Source organism: Syngnathus typhle, linkage group LG14, assembly GCF_033458585.1.
Source record: "Syngnathus typhle isolate RoL2023-S1 ecotype Sweden linkage group LG14, RoL_Styp_1.0, whole genome shotgun sequence".
In the NCBI taxonomy this organism is placed as follows: Eukaryota; Metazoa; Chordata; class Actinopteri; order Syngnathiformes; family Syngnathidae; genus Syngnathus; species Syngnathus typhle.
In genome coordinates, this window is record NC_083751.1 from 3,106,425 (window position 1) to 3,122,699 (window position 16,275).

The 16,275-nt window shown below is 45.2% G+C and overlaps 3 protein-coding genes and 1 non-coding gene across 5 annotated transcripts; 1 reads left to right on the top strand and 3 right to left on the bottom strand.

The window, feature by feature from the left end:
* Positions 1-77: 77 nt before the first annotated feature.
* Positions 78-1,677, bottom strand: srd5a3 (steroid 5 alpha-reductase 3). Its single transcript, XM_061297468.1, has 5 exons — positions 1,416-1,677; positions 1,190-1,338; positions 889-1,074; positions 677-802; positions 78-420 (listed from the first exon to the last, which is right to left on the bottom strand). Exons 1-5 carry the CDS (start codon positions 1,637-1,639, stop codon positions 161-163), a joined length of 945 nt encoding a protein of 314 aa, XP_061153452.1. The 5' UTR covers positions 1,640-1,677; the 3' UTR covers positions 78-160.
* Positions 1,678-1,725: 48 nt separating this feature from the next.
* On the top strand, positions 1,726-8,641 carry cep135 (centrosomal protein 135). Of its 2 annotated transcripts, none has more exons than XM_061298197.1 (25): positions 1,726-1,811; positions 2,453-2,570; positions 2,836-3,023; positions 3,102-3,269; positions 3,344-3,485; positions 3,582-3,666; positions 3,741-3,869; positions 3,944-4,150; positions 4,235-4,300; positions 4,389-4,539; positions 4,607-4,815; positions 4,888-5,037; positions 5,109-5,249; positions 5,329-5,406; positions 5,517-5,668; positions 5,789-5,904; positions 5,987-6,141; positions 6,243-6,298; positions 6,371-6,539; positions 6,629-6,739; positions 6,805-6,990; positions 7,068-7,277; positions 7,387-7,589; positions 7,656-7,760; positions 7,954-8,641. In XM_061298197.1, the coding sequence occupies exons 1-25, from the start codon at positions 1,775-1,777 to the stop codon at positions 8,084-8,086; spliced, it is 3,465 nt and encodes a 1,154-aa protein (XP_061154181.1). In that variant the 5' UTR covers positions 1,726-1,774; the 3' UTR covers positions 8,087-8,641. The 2 variants fall into 2 exon arrangements, with proteins under 2 accessions (XP_061154181.1, XP_061154182.1); XM_061298198.1 differs by lacking the exon at positions 1,726-1,811 and adding an exon at positions 1,923-2,184.
* A 317-nt stretch (positions 8,642-8,958) lies between these two features.
* Positions 8,959-16,104, bottom strand: LOC133167220 (centrosomal protein of 135 kDa-like). Its single transcript, XM_061297844.1, is given in 27 exon segments — positions 8,959-9,091; positions 9,241-9,333; positions 9,396-9,587; positions 9,863-10,080; positions 10,191-10,367; positions 10,522-10,632; positions 10,695-10,895; positions 10,940-11,106; positions 11,170-11,285; positions 11,402-11,547; positions 11,834-11,962; positions 12,053-12,190; positions 12,281-12,418; positions 12,510-12,647; positions 12,739-12,876; positions 12,968-13,105; positions 13,648-13,746; positions 13,809-14,039; positions 14,111-14,236; positions 14,306-14,481; positions 14,552-14,660; positions 14,740-14,799; positions 14,861-14,926; positions 14,998-15,210; positions 15,487-15,650; positions 15,724-15,884; positions 15,992-16,104. Coding segments are annotated over 27 exon segments (3,891 nt in total).
* Positions 10,391-10,462, bottom strand: trnap-cgg (transfer RNA proline (anticodon CGG)). Its single transcript has one exon. It is a non-coding gene; the product is annotated as a tRNA-Pro (tRNA).
* Positions 16,105-16,275: the final 171 nt, after the last annotated feature.

Here is a 16,275-nt window from a genome sequence, read left to right on the forward strand (position 1 = left end):
CAATATATTAGATACAGCTCTCACTATGACACAGTAAGGATACACCAAAAACATTTTTTGCAATAACCAGACAGTAATTATAGATTGCATAACTGTTAATTTATTATTTAGCCATGCATTAATACACACAATAGATCATAATAAAATAAATGTATACACATCACATCAAAAAAGGTATAAATGCTTTTCTATGGGCTGGGTAGGACGGGTATTTACCGACGTAGTGGTCGTGGCAGAGCAGTGCGGCCAGCGCCTGGTTGAAGAATACGTACAGGATCACCAGCCACCACGTGAGCGAAAGACCGCCGGCCACCAAACTCAGCGAGATGTACACGAGCAGCTCGGCCAAGTAGTGTGGGCACGACACCAGCTCAAAGCCGCCACCTTTTGGCATCCGGTGAGCTAGTGTCTCCACTCGTCCTGTATCAACAAGAGAAACTAACATTAACTAGTCTATAAGTAGTTGGCAATAGGAGACACATTATGGAAGAATGAATTTATTCAGTAATTGCACTACTTTTTATATTTACAAGCACTAACTGTTATAGCATTAAGGCAAATGATGGCAAAGTAGATTTAAACAGGCCATTAGCAGCTGCCTCAGGAGAAAAGCAGAAACATACAAGATTCCATTAAAATTGTGGTATTTTTCAAAAACACTTCAAAAACTTGACACCTGACTTTCCAGTGCGGAGTCCAGCCAAAAGCACCATGGACCAATGTTGCAGTAAAGAGGCCGGAATGAAAAGTGCAAGCCCAACAACGTGACACCACTCCAGTTGGGATAAGAGAGGCCCATTTCCTAAAAATCGTAAAAAAAGAAAGCGGAAACAAAGTGAACATCAAGTAGAGCATCTGTCGAGACACTTTCAGGTGTTACCGTTTGACCTTTTGTCTGACAGTCAGAGCAGAGCACAGTCAGCCCCAGCAGGAGGTAGTAGGCCAGGCCGAAGACGTACTGCAGCAGGTGGATGACGCCGTCGGAGAAGACGCTGACGCAGAGACATTCCGCAAGCCTTCGGAGGGAGTGTGATAACAGCAGCAGCTGCAGGAGCACCGTGCTCAAATGGGGAGCTATGCAAGGAAACAACAACATACAAAATGATCCAAAGCATACCACATCATATAATATTTAACAAGCTGCATATTAATAGTTGCATACAAGAGTACAAGTATAGAAGCAATCTACCTTGGTGTTCTGTATGTGATGAACCAGATAGAACATTTACCAAATCCGACAGGCATTTTGGATATAATGGTCTTAGTGTCACGTTGAGGCTGAAAGCCAAAAGGAGACCATTCCAAACCAGAGAGGTGGCGTAGAAGTGCCAGAACCACCTAAATGAGGTCAAATAACTTTTGCGGCTCAATAAGAATATCCATATAGTTTATTATGTATTACACAAACAGGTTACCTCTTTGGCACGTCAAAAATGCACAACCAGTTGTCGCGTTTTAGATTCTGCTTGGTTTTCCCGTATCGAACCAGATCCTGGAAAAGCACATTGAGACAGCACCTTTGGTATTTCGAGGGCAAGCGCTTTGCTATCTTGTGTGCCCACAGCGCTGCAAAGAAAGAAAGAGCCAAAATAAGCCACACGAAATCTATCAGACTGAAGCCGAAAACGCTCCAAGTCATTTTTGAACCACCGTGTTATTGTTTTTGTGTAACACCGAAAGCGGCATGTCAGAAAATAGACACAGAAATATAGTTCCGGTGTGGAAAACAAGCCGTACTGTACAACTTGTGAATGTTGCGGCAATATTTGGCAAAATGGTACGAACGTCAAAGGACCAAACTCCAAAAACAGGTGAGTTACCTTAGCCCGTAGACTTTTGATATCATTTCAGTCGGCAGCAATTAAGTTGCGGTATGAGGCAAAAATGGTCGGACCTATGAGATGGATACACCGACCCCTGAGCCTGTCTACACGGGCGACGCTGTTGGGTAAAACGCGCGCCCCCCTCTTTGTTTCTTCCTACCATGGTGACGAATGCTAACCTGAGGTCATCGGCGCTCTTTTCAAACTGCTTAAAAACCACTTAAAAAACGCTCACTCCCAAATAATATTTTTGGCTGCAATATTTTCTCGTGTAATAATTCCCTTGTTACGATAACGCCCATTTCTGCTATGCCAAATTGTCGTAGCTGTCAGACAAAAGTGCTTCCTTGCGACTAAGGAGGTAGGTTGAGTTAAATGTAGACATATTTTGAATTCTGTTATGTTAATAAATGATTAAATGGTGCTGCTGTGGTGAACGAGCAGGCTGAAAATGACTAAAAATGTGTAGGTAACTTTTAGCGAATGTTAGCTAGCTAGCTAAGTAGTTTTCCCTTCCCGCCTTTTAAATGATATTTGTGGTAGTTTTAACACATTGTGTCCAACAACTATGCGCCGTTTAGTGTGTTTTTATTTATTTATTTATTTTATTTTTACTTTCTCTTTCTTAGGAGTCATGGAGAGCAGCGCGGAGAGGAAATTTATCAACTTGAGGAGGCGTCTGGACCAGCTGGGCTATAGGCATCCTCTGGGGATTGAAAACCTGCCACTCGTCGAGAAGCTTTTCAGGTAAAACACACCTAAGGAACCTTTTAATTAATGTATGTGACGTTTATTTAAACCCAAGAAACGAGCTGGGAATTGAGCCGTATCATTCAAGCGTAAATATGAAAGTTTTGCCATAAGCAAACACCCAAGTAAATCGCTTAGCTCTCCTTTCCTACACACCACAGCACCTTATTTACTCCATTTTGTTTTTCACTCGAGCAGGAACTTAAAATTTGGTATGCAACGCTAAGCAAACATCAAGCACAATAAATGCTCTTTATTTCAGTGATCTGGTCCACACGACAGAAAGCCTGCGCAATGCAAAACTCTCAGCAAAGTCAGAAAAAGAGAGCCAAAACTGCGACGCCCTCCTGGAGCCCTACAGAGCCGATAATGCAAGGCTGGTCAGGGAAAACAACCAGCTTCACCAGGAGGTCCTCAAGTTGAAGGAGGAAATGGAGCATATAACTCGAGGTAAAATATGAAGATGTGTTTTTAGCTATAAACATTAATAATAATCCCCTCCTAAAAATCTCACCCGTCTTACTCCAGACTTAGAAAAACATATCAGAAAACTAGACCATGACATGTGCGACCTGAAGTTCTTGAACAATCAGTACGCGCACAAGATCCGCTGCCTGGAGAAGGACGGCAAAGCCAAAGCCGAGCGCATCCTGCAACTGCAGGAAAAGAACCTGCAAGCGGTGGTGCAGACGCCAGGTAATGACTAAACCCGGCGGCGTGGACAGATTTTTTTTACACATATACTGAACATCTTGACTTGTTTTTACTAGGCGGCAAAAAGCACCGCATCGCTTTCCGACGTCAGAGAATGCAGACGGATGAGCTCATCCCTCCGCCTGTGACATCGAGGTATCCCGCGGCCCAGCCCGACGATCCGTACTTAGCAGATCTACTACAACTGGCTGATAACAGGTTGCGATTTCATTTTATTGGCTTGTATACAAATAGTTGACTCTCCACCAAAATTATTATTGTTGATAGAAATGTATCTTCCATTTTGATTTGTAGGATTGTTGAGCTGCAGGATGAAGTCACAAAAGTCAAGTCAGAGTTAGACGAGTCCCATGAATGCATACAGGTCTTAAATAACCAAGTAAGTAGCCTGTAACTAGTTGGATAATGTGTCATTGACATCTAGAGTGAAGTGATTGGATATTTTCTTTTTAGGTTGGTGACAGGGACCAGGAGATTGAGCGTCTGAACCGTGCGCTTCACGGAGGCCGACCTCGCGATGTCGTCTCTTTGGAGACTCAGAAGGTCAACGACGAGAAATTGATCGCCCACCTCAACCATCAGGTGAGCCCATCTCGCCATCAAGAAAATTCATCCCTGCTTTAGGTTACCAAAAATAGTTGCTTTGTGCCAAACAGATTGAGTTTCTGCAAGAGAGCAACATGACACTTGAGCAGAAGGTGAAGGGACTGCAGGACAACTCCTCCAGCAAAGTGGCCGACCTCTCCTTGAAGAACTTTGAACTGTGCCAGGAGCTGACGCACATCGACGACCTGGCCAAGCGGATGGAGATGGATAAGGAGCGAGCCCTGGAAATGGCCGACGTGGAGTTGCGGGATAACAAAGTGAGCACATGAAAGCATGTTATTAATGGCGTGTCTCCTTTAGACAAAACCAAAAAAGGTTTTTGCTGATTTACTCTGACGCAGGAAGTCGTAAAAAAACAACAGGAAGCCATTGATGATTTGGAGAAGAAGCTTAAAAAAATAACAGCGGTGAGTATTTGGCACAATTGACTTTTATTCGATTATTTTGACCGATGCAATTTGGGATTTACACTTGTCTTATTTGCGTGTAACCCAGGAGCTTTCTGAACGGGACTGTGAAAAGGCCTCTCTTGAAGATCAGTTGATGGAGCTCCAAAGGCAGAAGGAGACATTGGAGGGAACGCTGGATATCCTGGAAGCGGAGAGTGTCAGGCTACAAGACAAAATGGACAAGATGATGGCTGCTGGTAAGATGAAGTTTTTATCTCATGATTTTGTTCATGATGTGAAACGTTCCTCTCTGTGCCCTTCTAGACAAAGACATGGTGCTGGAGTTGGAGGCCTTGCGAGCCAAACACGGTGTCTGCGGAAGGGAGCACTCGCCGTCGCGCCTGGACGCCTTCGTCAAGAGTCTTGAGGAGGAGCGGGACCACTACCGCCAGGAAGCTGAACGCTGCAGACAAGTCAGCAGAGCCGGCAGCCCCGTCCGTAGTCCGCTCCGGAGCAGGAGTCCAGTGGGCAAGGTGAGATGATTTCCCACACTGTATCAAATTTTATTTTGTCTATATTGTGAATTTGGAACATACTTTGTTCAGGGAGGCGGGTCCGACATGCTGACTTTGGGGAAGGAGCGAGACTTGCTGAAGACGGCTCTGCAGGATGTGGAGGAGCGCATGGAGGACATCCAGACAAACGTGAAAGCGCTCACTGCTGAGAGAGACCACTTTAAAGTCATGTATTATCAGGTAATCCACTCTGCCCCCTCCCCCAACGTATTTGAATTGAGATGGGCCCCAAAACGCTCTGGTTAATCCAGGCCCAAGAGGAGCTGCAGGACGCCTGTCAAAGGTCAAGCACGTCCGATGATGTCTTGAACCTGAAAACGGAACTCCGGCTGGCAGAAAGTAAAATCCTGCAGGTTAAAGCGGAGAGAGACTTACTGATGGAGGAATTTAAGGTTGGTATGCTTCAGTCCAGCTACTCGTATAAGCGCTTACAACCATTCTACTTTGTTCTTTTATCATCTTCTTTATCAGGTTGGGCAGACATCCGCTCTCCCAAACGGACACGGGCAAGAAAAGCGGATTGCCGACATGCAGAATGGCATTCACATTGTAAGCATGATGTTCATCAGCTTCATCCGTTTTTCCATCACGTTTGCCACATTAGAAGTTTACGAGTCTTTTTGTTTCTGTTGTCTCGGATATGAATCATCAATGTGAAGCTGGAACAGGAGAACCTGGACCTGCGTTCGCAGCTCTTTGCGCTGAAGGAAAGCAAGCGGGACATGGAGCAGAAGCTGGACGTTCAGTCGAGCGCGCTGCTTCTGAGCGCGGAGGAGGCGGCACAGCACAGGAAGACGGCTTCTGCTTTGAGGTTGGTTTGCAAGATGATGCACAGTAGTTCCTTTGAAGCTTGTTTGCTCAATTCCCCCCCAAGTTCTCAGATACATCAATCATAGGAAAGCGATTCCTCTTTTTCTTTTTTATATGTCAGGCTGCAGGAGGAGCAAATGCAGTTTTCACTCTCCGACCTCCAACACAAGCTGTCTATAAAGACCTCCGAGCTTCACGGTGCTCGGGAACAGATGGAAATTCAGGATGACACCTTAGGTGATTATTTTTGCTCTTAAACCATTTTTTTTTTTTTTTTTAAATGATTGGGCTGAGTGGGTTCTCCGTTTTTGTCTGGCAGCAATGTTGCGTCAGCAGGTGTCCAAGTACAAGCAGGAGGCGGAACGCCTTCAGCTCTCCTTCTCTGCACTGGATAAAGAGAAGGATGGCCTGCAAGATGAGGTGGATCAAAAAGCAGAGAAGCTGGTTAGCCTTCAGGAGGAACTTAAAAACAAGGTAGAGCTACCATTTGTTTTTTTTCATTTTTGACACAACCTGAGTGTTGTTTCTCAAACAAGCTTGTTGATAACTATTATTACAAATGTCATTATTTTCAGGCAAAGACACTTGAGGATCTGAGACTCAGAGTCACCACGATGGACAAATCTTTGGCGTGAGTAACTTTTTTTTGTTTGGCCATCATACCTAACCGACAATTGTGTGATCCCACGCATTTGTGTTTTAGTCAACTCCAGGGGGCGCTAAACAGTCGCGAGAGAGAGATCGCCCGTCTGAAGAAACAGTTGGACGAAACCCAAATGGTGCTGGGAAGAGTACAGAAAACCAACGAGCTCACAGCCAAGGAAAATAGAAGGCTTCGGGAGGACCTGAGTACCATGACCAGAGAGAACCAAGTCAGGATCTCTGTGATTACGATTATCTTCCGCCGTATTTGAAAAGCAAAGAATGAACAGCCAAGTTTTGCTTCTTTTGTCTCGTCTAGACCGTCCACGGGGAGATGGATGCGGCTTTACGTGAGCGCGATGAGCTGAAGCTGCGAGTGCACTCTTACATAAGCGCCGTCGCCAGGGTTGAGAATCAGTTGAAGGCAAAGGTGAGAGAAAGACATTAATCCACAATTATAAAGCGTCAGCTGACTGTGACGTGTGGGCCTCGCAGGATCAGGAGAAACTGGACCTGCTGGAGCGCTACCGTACGGCTCACTTGGACGTGGAGGAGCGGAAACACAGGCTGCAGCAGATTGAGGAGATCACCAACTCCATCCGCTTGGAGCTCCTCTCTTCAGAGGCAGAACGCCAGCACCTGCACGGAATTGTCAGCCACAAGGAGCTGGAGATCCAGCAGGCGAGACACACAACCCTAGGTCCTGGAATTACATTAGAAAAAGTCAGCCATTTTGAATTGTGTTGCTTTTTCTTCAGTATGTCCAAGCCCTGGAGGCGTACGAGTCCAAAGTGTCGACGCTGGCCCAAACCATGGCCCGACTGGAGGAGGAGCTGCACAAAGCCCAAGAGGAGAAAGCGGGCCTCACGTCTGACTTGGCCTCCGTCAGGGAGCTCTGCGTCAAGCTGGACGCCGGCAAGGAGCTGACCGCACGATGTTTGACGTCCAAGAGCATGGAGCTGGAGAGGGTGCGCGAGGCAGAAAATGGACCAAGCGATGGCTCATAACTAGAAAAACGTAAAATTCCAGAACCACTGTAAAAAGCAGCTTGCTAAAGTTGACTTTGGTCTCATCCAGGTGAACGAAGAGCTGGAGGACGTGCGCTCCGAAGCCGAGCTGCTGAAAAAGCAGCTGGCCAGCGAGCGACTGGCGATTCAAAGTGTGGAGAAGCTGCTGTCCACCAACCGCCAAAAGGAGATACAGACCCACCTGACGGCCAGTGAGAAGGAATCCGAGCTCAAGGTCCTGCGCGACAGGCTCACCTTGGCTGACAAGAAGAAGTAAGGATGCAAAAGCTGGAAAATCCGAGCTATGCAATGAATGTCAACAAAATTGCCGTATGACAGCGTCGAGCACGCAAGAGAGGTGTCCAACCTCCGCACTAAAGTCTCTCAGCTGCAGACAGAGATGGACGTCCTCAACAGACAGCTGACATCAGAACGCTTTGAACGGTGAGTTCAATGATCGCCACCTAGTGGTGAACGAATCAACACAGTGAAGTTTGTTCGACTTTGAATATCCCGAAGCTCATACACAGTACAGAGGATGACCAGCGACTGAGTTTGGATCTTAAGAGGTTCTGCTGTAACTTGTTAAAAAAATAAGTAGTTTGATGCCTTTGTGTGTGTGTGTGTCTTCTGCCAGCGAGAGGGCCTTGCAGGAAATGCGTCGGCAAGGCCTGTCCATCTCGCCTCTGAGGAGCTCATCGTCCCTCAACGTCTCGACGGGCTCGCAGCGCACGTCCATCAACAGCTCCACTCCACAGTCAGACAATTAATATTTCATTCCTCTCTTTAATTTACAGGAACTACAATGGTGCCTTGACTTAAGAGTGGCCCTCAACTTATTTTTTTTTCTTCCCCCGAGCCACAACCCATCACATGCGTTAGCTCAAAAAAATAAAAAAAATAAAATATATAATAATCATAATTTGGAGTTGAAATTCCCATTCATTGGAGTAGTTCTATTCAAAACACGTCAGCTAAATTACAATATTCATTAATAACTCACCTAATAAATTCGGTCGTGTTTAATTTAGTGAGTTTCATTTTGAATGGAGCAACCAAAATATATGAACGTATCCAACTGCAAATGTATATACACTATGAAATATTTTGTTTCTTTCACCCTCCTTCATAAACAAAATAACTGTATAATAGCTCTACCAGCACTTGCCAACTAGTATTTATTGAGCCATAGAATTATGCTTGAATTATTATTATTTTGGATTTTCTAATTTTCTGTGCAATATAACATTGTTTACCTCCATGTTTTTTTTTTCTCCCCTCATGTTATAAAATACTTTGTTGAATAAACATGGATTGTGTTTTCATACCATCTTTTTCCATGAATATCCATGGGTCAATGTGACCCGCTGCATGTTTAACCATCAACAGAAGGTGAGAAGAGGGAGAAAATGGCCCAATTATTCAAGCCCTACTACGAGCAGTGAAAATCCGTGAGTAATGTGGACAATTTTGTATACTGTATCTGCTACAAAATGGCAGCTAAGCACTACTTTTGTCAAATGCAACTCATCAACTGACTCTCAGAAAGCTCCCTGGCACCAGAGCATGTAGATGTTCAAACTGTGGGGTCACTCGAGTCCAGGATCTTCTGTCAGGTAAGCCCATAGCTGACCTCTTCTTCTTAGAGTGAGGTGTTGGGGGCTGGCTGATGAGAAGCGGGCTGGTAGTCTAAGGGCGAGGAGGCCCTCAGGGGTCTGAAGGAAACATCTTGCGAGGGCGTGTCCTCGAGGGCATTGCTGTCGGGAAAGACCACACTGGGATGTCAGATCACTTTTAAAAGTTACTTTTAAAATCAAGTAATCGGTTAATAAGCTACTTTTTCAAGGTAATTGTGTCAACACAGATGACAAAGCCTTGAACAATTGAGACTGTGAGTCCTCGCCCATTGCAGCTTACGGCTCACCGCTCATGGCCTTTGCGACTCAAAACTTCCATCTCGGTCTGCAGATGATCGATTTTCCTCCGGAGATTGGTCACCTCCCTGGCGTGCGCCGCACTGCCGAAGCAAAACATTTGCGATCAGCAAAATCTCTCAACAAACGGGCGCCGAAGTCTTACATCTTGTCGTCGGCCAGGGCGAGCTTCTGGCGAAGGGCCTTAAGCTCCGCCTCTTTCTCGCTGACCTCCTGGTGGGCTTGGAACATCTCCTGTCGACTGGTGGACAGCATGGCCTCCACGTTGCGCACCACCAGCTTCTCGTTGGCCAGGTGCTCTTTGATGAGAATCGCCTCTGTCAGAGCGTCCTCCTCTCTCGTCATCGCCTTGGCAACACACAAACGGCGAGGTGAGTTCAAATATTTGATGACTGGACTTCAGGTATCGGTTTACTATTTTAATCATCGATAAAGAGTCGATTATTTGAGTGATTAATCAATAAATTGGGTTAAACAAAAATGCTTTCATTCATATTTTCAAGTTTACATTAATAGCTATTTTTGTCATTTAGTTTTGATTAATTTGACAATTAATCAGAATTTAGTGTCAGCCTTTAAAAATCAATTTCTGTCGAGTTTTACTTTTCTGACTCACTCACCCTCTCAAGTTCCATGCTCTTGAGTAAAAGTTGCCGAGCGGCGATTTCCTTCTCCGCGTCCATTTTGACGCAGACCTCTTTGACTGACACCAGTTCGGTCAGGAGAGTCACTTTCTCCTCCTGATGGATGCGGACCTCCTCCTCGAGTCGAGACGTCTCCTGGGCCATCGTCGCCACTTGCGCCTTGTACGTCTCCAAGCCATGCATGTGCTAGAGAGGCAAAGAAATCTAGTTATGGGTCACTTGGCTGGAAACCTCTTGAGTCACTCCAACCCTCAAGAAGACAAGCTCGCTAGAAAAAGAATGGACTGGGGTCTCACCTGCTGAATCTCCCACACCTTCTTCCCAAGGACTTCGTGCAGATGTTGCCGCTCCGTCTCGGACGAGAGGAGCTCCATACGGACGGTACCGATGAATCCCTCCACCTGCTGCAGCCGCTGCTCCCGCTCCTGCACGTCCGAGCGGAAGCGCTCCGCCAGGTCCTGAATCTCCTGATCCTGCAATAGCCTTTATAATAAGAGGGCTCGTCCGGGATTTGAACCCGGGACCTCTCGCACCCGAAGCGAGAATCATACGACTAGACCAACGAGCCACATTTTCATCCTCTTCTCTCCTGCTATTAGAGTCAGTAACAATCCACGTGAAGCTCGCCTTTGTCTTCAAGATGTTCTCAATCCTGGACACCGTATTGACGTAAGAATGGACTCTCAGTTTGAGCTCCTCCCGCTCACGCAAAGCCTCCTCCATCCTTTCATGTGCAACCTAGACGAGATGATTAAATTTGAATCAAGTGCGACTTGACCGGCGCGTATTGATGTACCGACTTGCTTCTCCTGCGTCATGGCGGCCACGTCGTCCTGCAGTCTCCTGTATTCACCGATGATCAATTCGTTGTCTCTTCTGATTTGCAACAGCGCTTCCTGATGGGTCTCCAGCAACCTCTGAGTGGCCTGCTGCCTCTCCTGGCCTTTCAGTTCCACGTCCATCTGTAATCAGAGGTGCGTTTTATTATTTCGGCTCTCTTCCTGAAGACGTGTGTGACATCTTTGTGTATGGATGGCGTAAAAACCACAGACGCAACCTTCTTGCCAAGCTGCTCCTGGAGAACCGCCAGTCTCTTGGTCTTGGCCACCACCTCCTCCTCCAGGACGTCCTTTCTTATTTTCAACGCTGAGAAAGAAATGCGGAGGATCTCGGCTTCCTGCTTGTGCTGGTAAACTTGCTGACTCAGCGACTCTAGCAAAAATATTTGCAAAAAATGAAACTTGTGTACTAATGGAACGAGTTCTACAGTCATACCGATGGTGTCCTTCAGTTTTTCCATCTGGGACTGAGTGGCGAGTAACTCGTTGTTCTTCACAGACAGCATTTGTTGGAGGTCCAAAAGCGCATATTGAATCTGCTCTTGTTGCTGCCTTTAGACAAGATAACATGAATTTAAAGTTTTCACACTGCACTTAGGCTCGATCAAGTCAAAGTCCCGCTTTGGTCTTCATTACATTCCCCCGTGTCGATACTCCCGAAAACCAACCTGAGACCGGAGACTGCTATTCTCTCTCTTGCCGTCTCCTCCGGATTCGGAAGAAGCCCAACATAACGAGCATCCATCTGCCGTTCCATATTCCGATCGCGATCCCGTAGCCCGAGAACCTGTGACGGCAGCTCCGGGTTCTCCAGCTTGATCCCACAACACACAAAGAATGAGTGAGAAGTCACACAAGAACTTTGAGGGAGGAGAGCAACAGTGAGGCCAATGAGAAAGTCACCGGATGGCTTGTTTCTTCTGCCACTTGAATCCTGTCTCTCAATGTTTGGACCAGCACTGGAGCAGATGTCCTTGGATCGCCATCTTTCTGATTTGGATGGATAGTTCGGATATTAATTCGGTTTTTGCACATTTCTGACCTACTCCGGATTAGCGGTAGAAAATGGATGGCTGCGTGGATTGAACTTCTGCGCTAACCTTCTTCAGTGAGTCTTTTTCAGTGATCAACTGCTGGATTTTTTCTTCTGCCAGTCTGAGCTTCTGTTCCAGTTTGATGGTTTCTGCAGAGGTTCCTTGGTGCTTCTCATTGTGCTTCAGCTGTTGATTCTGATTTTGATGCATGGACATTGTTAATTTAGTGTATCAAATTTATGACCTTAACTTGATACTGGTGGTTGGTTAGCAATTTGCGCTAACCTCAAGTTCCTTCTTCAGTGAATCTTTTTCAGCAGTCAACTGCTGGATTTTTTCTTCTGCCAGTCTGAGCTTCTGTTCCAGTTTGATGGTTTCTGCAGAGGTTCCTTGGTGCTTCTCATTGTGCTTCAGCTGTTGATTCTGATTTTGATGCATGGACATTGTTAATTTAGTGTATCAAATTTATGACCTTAACTTGATACTGGTGGTTGGTTAGCAATTTGCGCTAACCTCAAGTTCCTTCTTCAGTGAATCTTTTTCAGCAGTCAACTGCTGGATTTTTTCTTCTGCCAGTCTGAGCTTCTGTTCCAGTTTGATGGTTTCTGCAGAGGTTTCTTGGTGCTTCTCATCGTGCTTCAGCTGTTGATTCTGATTTTGATGCATAGGACATTGTTAATTCAGTGTATCAAATTTATGACCTTAACTTGATACTGGTGGTTGGTTAGCAATTTGCGCTAACCTCAAGTTCCTTCTTCAGTGAATCTTTTTCAGCAGTCAACTGCTGGATTTTTTCTTCTGCCAGTCTAAGCTTCTGTTCCAGTTTGATCGTTTCTGCAGAGGTTCCTTGGTGCTTCTCATCGTGCTTCAGCTGTTGATTCTGATTTTGATGCATAGGACATTGTTAATTCAGTGTATCAAATTTATGACCTTAACTTGATACTGGTGGTTGGTTAGCAATTTCCGCTAACCTCAAGTTCCTTCTTCAGTGAATCTTTTTCAGCAGTCAACTGCTGGATTTTTTCTTCTGCCAGTCTGAGCTTCTGTTCCAGTTTGATGGTTTCTGCAGAGGTTCCTTGGTGCTTCTCATCGTGCTTCAGCTGTTGATTCTGATTTTGATGCATAGGACATTGTTAATTCAGTGTATCAAATTTATGACCTTAACTTGATACTGGTGGTTGGTTAGCAATTTGCGCTAACCTCAAGTTCCTTCTTCAGTGAATCTTTTTCAGCAGTCAACTGCTGGATTTTTTCTTCTGCCAGTCTGAGCTTCTCCTCCAGTTTTACAATTTCCGCAAAGATGTTTGAGCGCTGCTCACCTTGGTTCAGCTGAAGTATCTAATTTTGATGGATAATTAGGACATGAATTCAGTTTATGCAATTTTTATGACCTTAACTTGTTGTCCTTTGTTAGCAAACTATGCTAACCTCAAGTTGCTTCTTCTGTGAGTCTTCTTCAGCTATCACCTGGAGATTTTTTTCTTCTGCCACTCTTAGCTTTTCTTCCAGTTTTACAATTTCTTCCCAAGTTTCTGAGTGTCGCTCGTCGTGCTTCAGCTGACGTTTCTGATTTTGATGGATAGTTAGGATGTAAATTCCGTTTATGCAATTTTATAACCTTAACTTGTTTTCCTTTGTTAGCAAACTACGCTTACCTCAAGTTGCTTCTTCAGAGAGTCTTTTTCTGCTGTCAACCGCTGGATTTTTTCTTCTGCCACTCTGAGCTTCTCTTCCAGTTTTTCGATTTCCGCTGTAGTTTTTGAGTGCTGCTCGTCGTACCTCAGTTGACGTATCTCAATTAGATGGATAGTTAGGACAGGAATTCAGTTTATGACCTTAACTTGATAGCGGTGCTTGGTGCAACTGCAAACTGCACTGACCTTCAGTTCCTCCTTCAGTGAGTCTTTGAGCTTTTCATCCAGTTTCAACGTTTCAGCAGATGTTTTGGAGTGGTGCTCCTCATACTGCAGCTGCTTTTGCTATGGATTAGAAAAATAATAATTTGATCCAACATGGACACAGGAGACTCTCCAGTACTGACCTTCAATTCCTCCATTAGTTCGTCTTTCCCCGATTTCAGCAGCTGAATGTCCATTTCTGCATTTTTAAGATGATCTCCCAGTGAGTCTTTTTCAGAGGTCAACCGCTGAAGTTTTTCTTTTGCCCCTTGGAGCTCCTCTAAAACCTCTGCAATTTTTGCCTTTGCCAGGCGAAGCTGCTCTTTCAGGTTTCTGATTTCAGCAGAAGGTCCTGCAGGCTTCTCCTGCATTTGCTGAATGAGGAAATGGCTTGCATTAAATTTACTCGTCTTGTTGCTGTTCTAGGTCCAAACTGTCGACTAACCTGAAGTCCCTCCTCCGATATATCTTCTGTCACCTGGTCTTCTTCTTGCTGGACTTTGTTTTCTGCCCCTTTGAACCGATCCCTGGGCTTTCGAATTTTGGGTGTCCTGTTTAAGCTGTCTTGGGCCTTTGGCATATGCAAAATACGAAACATCTGTCAAGTATTTTCAACAAATTGATGTTCTGGGTCTCTTACCTCAATTACGGGACTCCTCCCTCGAACGTTCTTATAGTGTTCAACCTCCTGACGATAGTGATCCCTTTCTTCTTCCAAACTCTGGACAAAGGCATCCAGACGCGATGGCGACCGTTCCAGTCCACAAATGCCGTATTTAGTCCGCCAACCCTCCAACTCCAGAACCAAGACTTTCTCTGGTGGACAGTCTCTTGTGGGATTACTCAAACAAAATCCAAGAGAAGTCCAAAATGGGCTGCATCTTACCAACAGACATCATCTTCTCCACTTTGGCCTGCAGCCTGCTATTCTGTTCCTCCAGAAACTCCAACATTGCCTCAAATTTTTCATTCTGCTCCCTTAGGTTATAAGCTTCCTGGGAAAAAAAAGAAAGAAGAAGAAACAAGAAGACTGTTTAAAGCAGGCTGTTTCTTTGTGACTGTCAATTTCCTTACATTGCTCCGATGGTCAATATTTTTCGGCTCTCCTTCACGTTCGTCTGGTAGTTCTGAAGTCTGCAATGGGGAATGAAGAGTGAAACAAACGGTGGATTGGGATGACTACTTCAATATGTACCATTGTATTTTTACGAAGCTGATCCTCCAATTCTCTAATGACTCCCTGAAGCTTTCGGATAACGGCCTGTTGGAGAAACAAATGGTCCGTTTTTTGATGTTTCTCTCCAAAATAATCCAAGTGATCTTCATTCTCACTTTCAGATCTTGCAACTTCAATTCAGCCTTTTCCAACTTTTGCTTCTTTTCCATCGCCATCTTCTTGGCGAGGTTGCGAATGTCCGTAATCTCTTGACACAGTTCGTGGTTCTTCGAGGTGAGCTCCATCACTTTGCTCGAGGACTTGCGCTGCGCTGATTTGAGCTTCTGCTCCAGGGCCATGTTGGTCTCTTGGAGTTCATCCATCTGTGTCTGGTGAGACATTGAAACATGTCGCTAAATGAAATGTCTGAAGAGGGAACTCCTTTCATTTATGATGATTGTACTTGGTTATTTGAGTGTCGTATGCTCTCTTGAGAATTTTCCTGCTCTGCTTTTAAGTTTGTGACTTCCCCCTGCCACAGATCATCAGCATTAGGCGATGCATACATCAGATTGTTTCTATCTAAGGAAGGACAGAACAGGTTTAATTATTCAATCAATCTTCTGTGCTAACACTCCAACCTATAGCCCTGCGACTTTACCTACTGCCTGCACCCAAATGTTGACATTTTTCCGACGCAGTTGACGGATGAGCTTGGCCTTTTCTTTGCAGTCCTTCTCAAGGCTGTGCAACTCGTGCAAATACTGCTCGTTCAAAGACTTGAGCAAAGTGACGTCATTTTCCAGCTTGGTGATGTAGACCTTCAACTCTGGACCGAGATGTTTCACAGGGTCACCGCAGGGCTTGATAATTATGATAACACCCGTCGTGTGAACTCTTACCTCTGGTCACCTGGGCTCTTTCACCCCTCACCATCATGAGCTCAAAGTGAAGCTCTTGGTTCTCCCGTGTCAGGCGGACATCACTGTTTTGGCTTTCTTTTTCCGACTTGGCTGTTGATCGTTGAGATTCGCGCAGGCTTTCCGTGGTGTGGACCAAATCACTGAACATCATACAGATGATTTGAGTGCGGATTTTTCTGTTTGCCACTTTCACAATCAGTTGACAATCTCACAATAGTCAGAAGGGAGAAAGAAATGATGGTTGCACCTGAAAAGTTGCTCAACAAGTTGCACAGACTCTTCTCCAAGGTTGTCGTTGTACCCCAGCATGTGCAGGCGAGACCTCAGCTTGGACCATTTTGTATCTTTGTTGCTGTCCATGGTGCTTATCTGCCACGAACATTGAAGAATTGTCAATCATTGACTTTTAGATTGCTCTGATGAATGGCATATATGTGCTTGCGGCTGTCTACTGGTAGATACCAATCATGTTTTTACGAAAATACTCAAGACAAGCCAAATTAAAATTTCATACATACCTGCGAGGAAAGT

Coding starts and splice junctions, on each gene's coding strand:
- srd5a3 (XM_061297468.1), bottom strand. CDS start 1,639: ATGACTTGGAGCGTTTTCGGCTTCAGTCTGATAGATTTCGTGTGGCTT. Junction 803..888: donor CTCTGACTGTCAGACAAAAG/GTCAAACGGTAA, acceptor TACGATTTTTAG/GAAATGGGCCTCTCTTATCC. Junction 421..676: donor ACTCCGCACTGGAAAGTCAG/GTGTCAAGTTTT, acceptor TTGTTGATACAG/GACGAGTGGAGACACTAGCT.
- cep135 (XM_061298197.1), top strand. CDS start 1,775: ATGGTACGAACGTCAAAGGACCAAACTCCAAAAACAG. Junction 4,301..4,388: donor AGCTTAAAAAAATAACAGCG/GTGAGTATTTGG, acceptor CGTGTAACCCAG/GAGCTTTCTGAACGGGACTG. Junction 5,250..5,328: donor TACTGATGGAGGAATTTAAG/GTTGGTATGCTT, acceptor CTTCTTTATCAG/GTTGGGCAGACATCCGCTCT.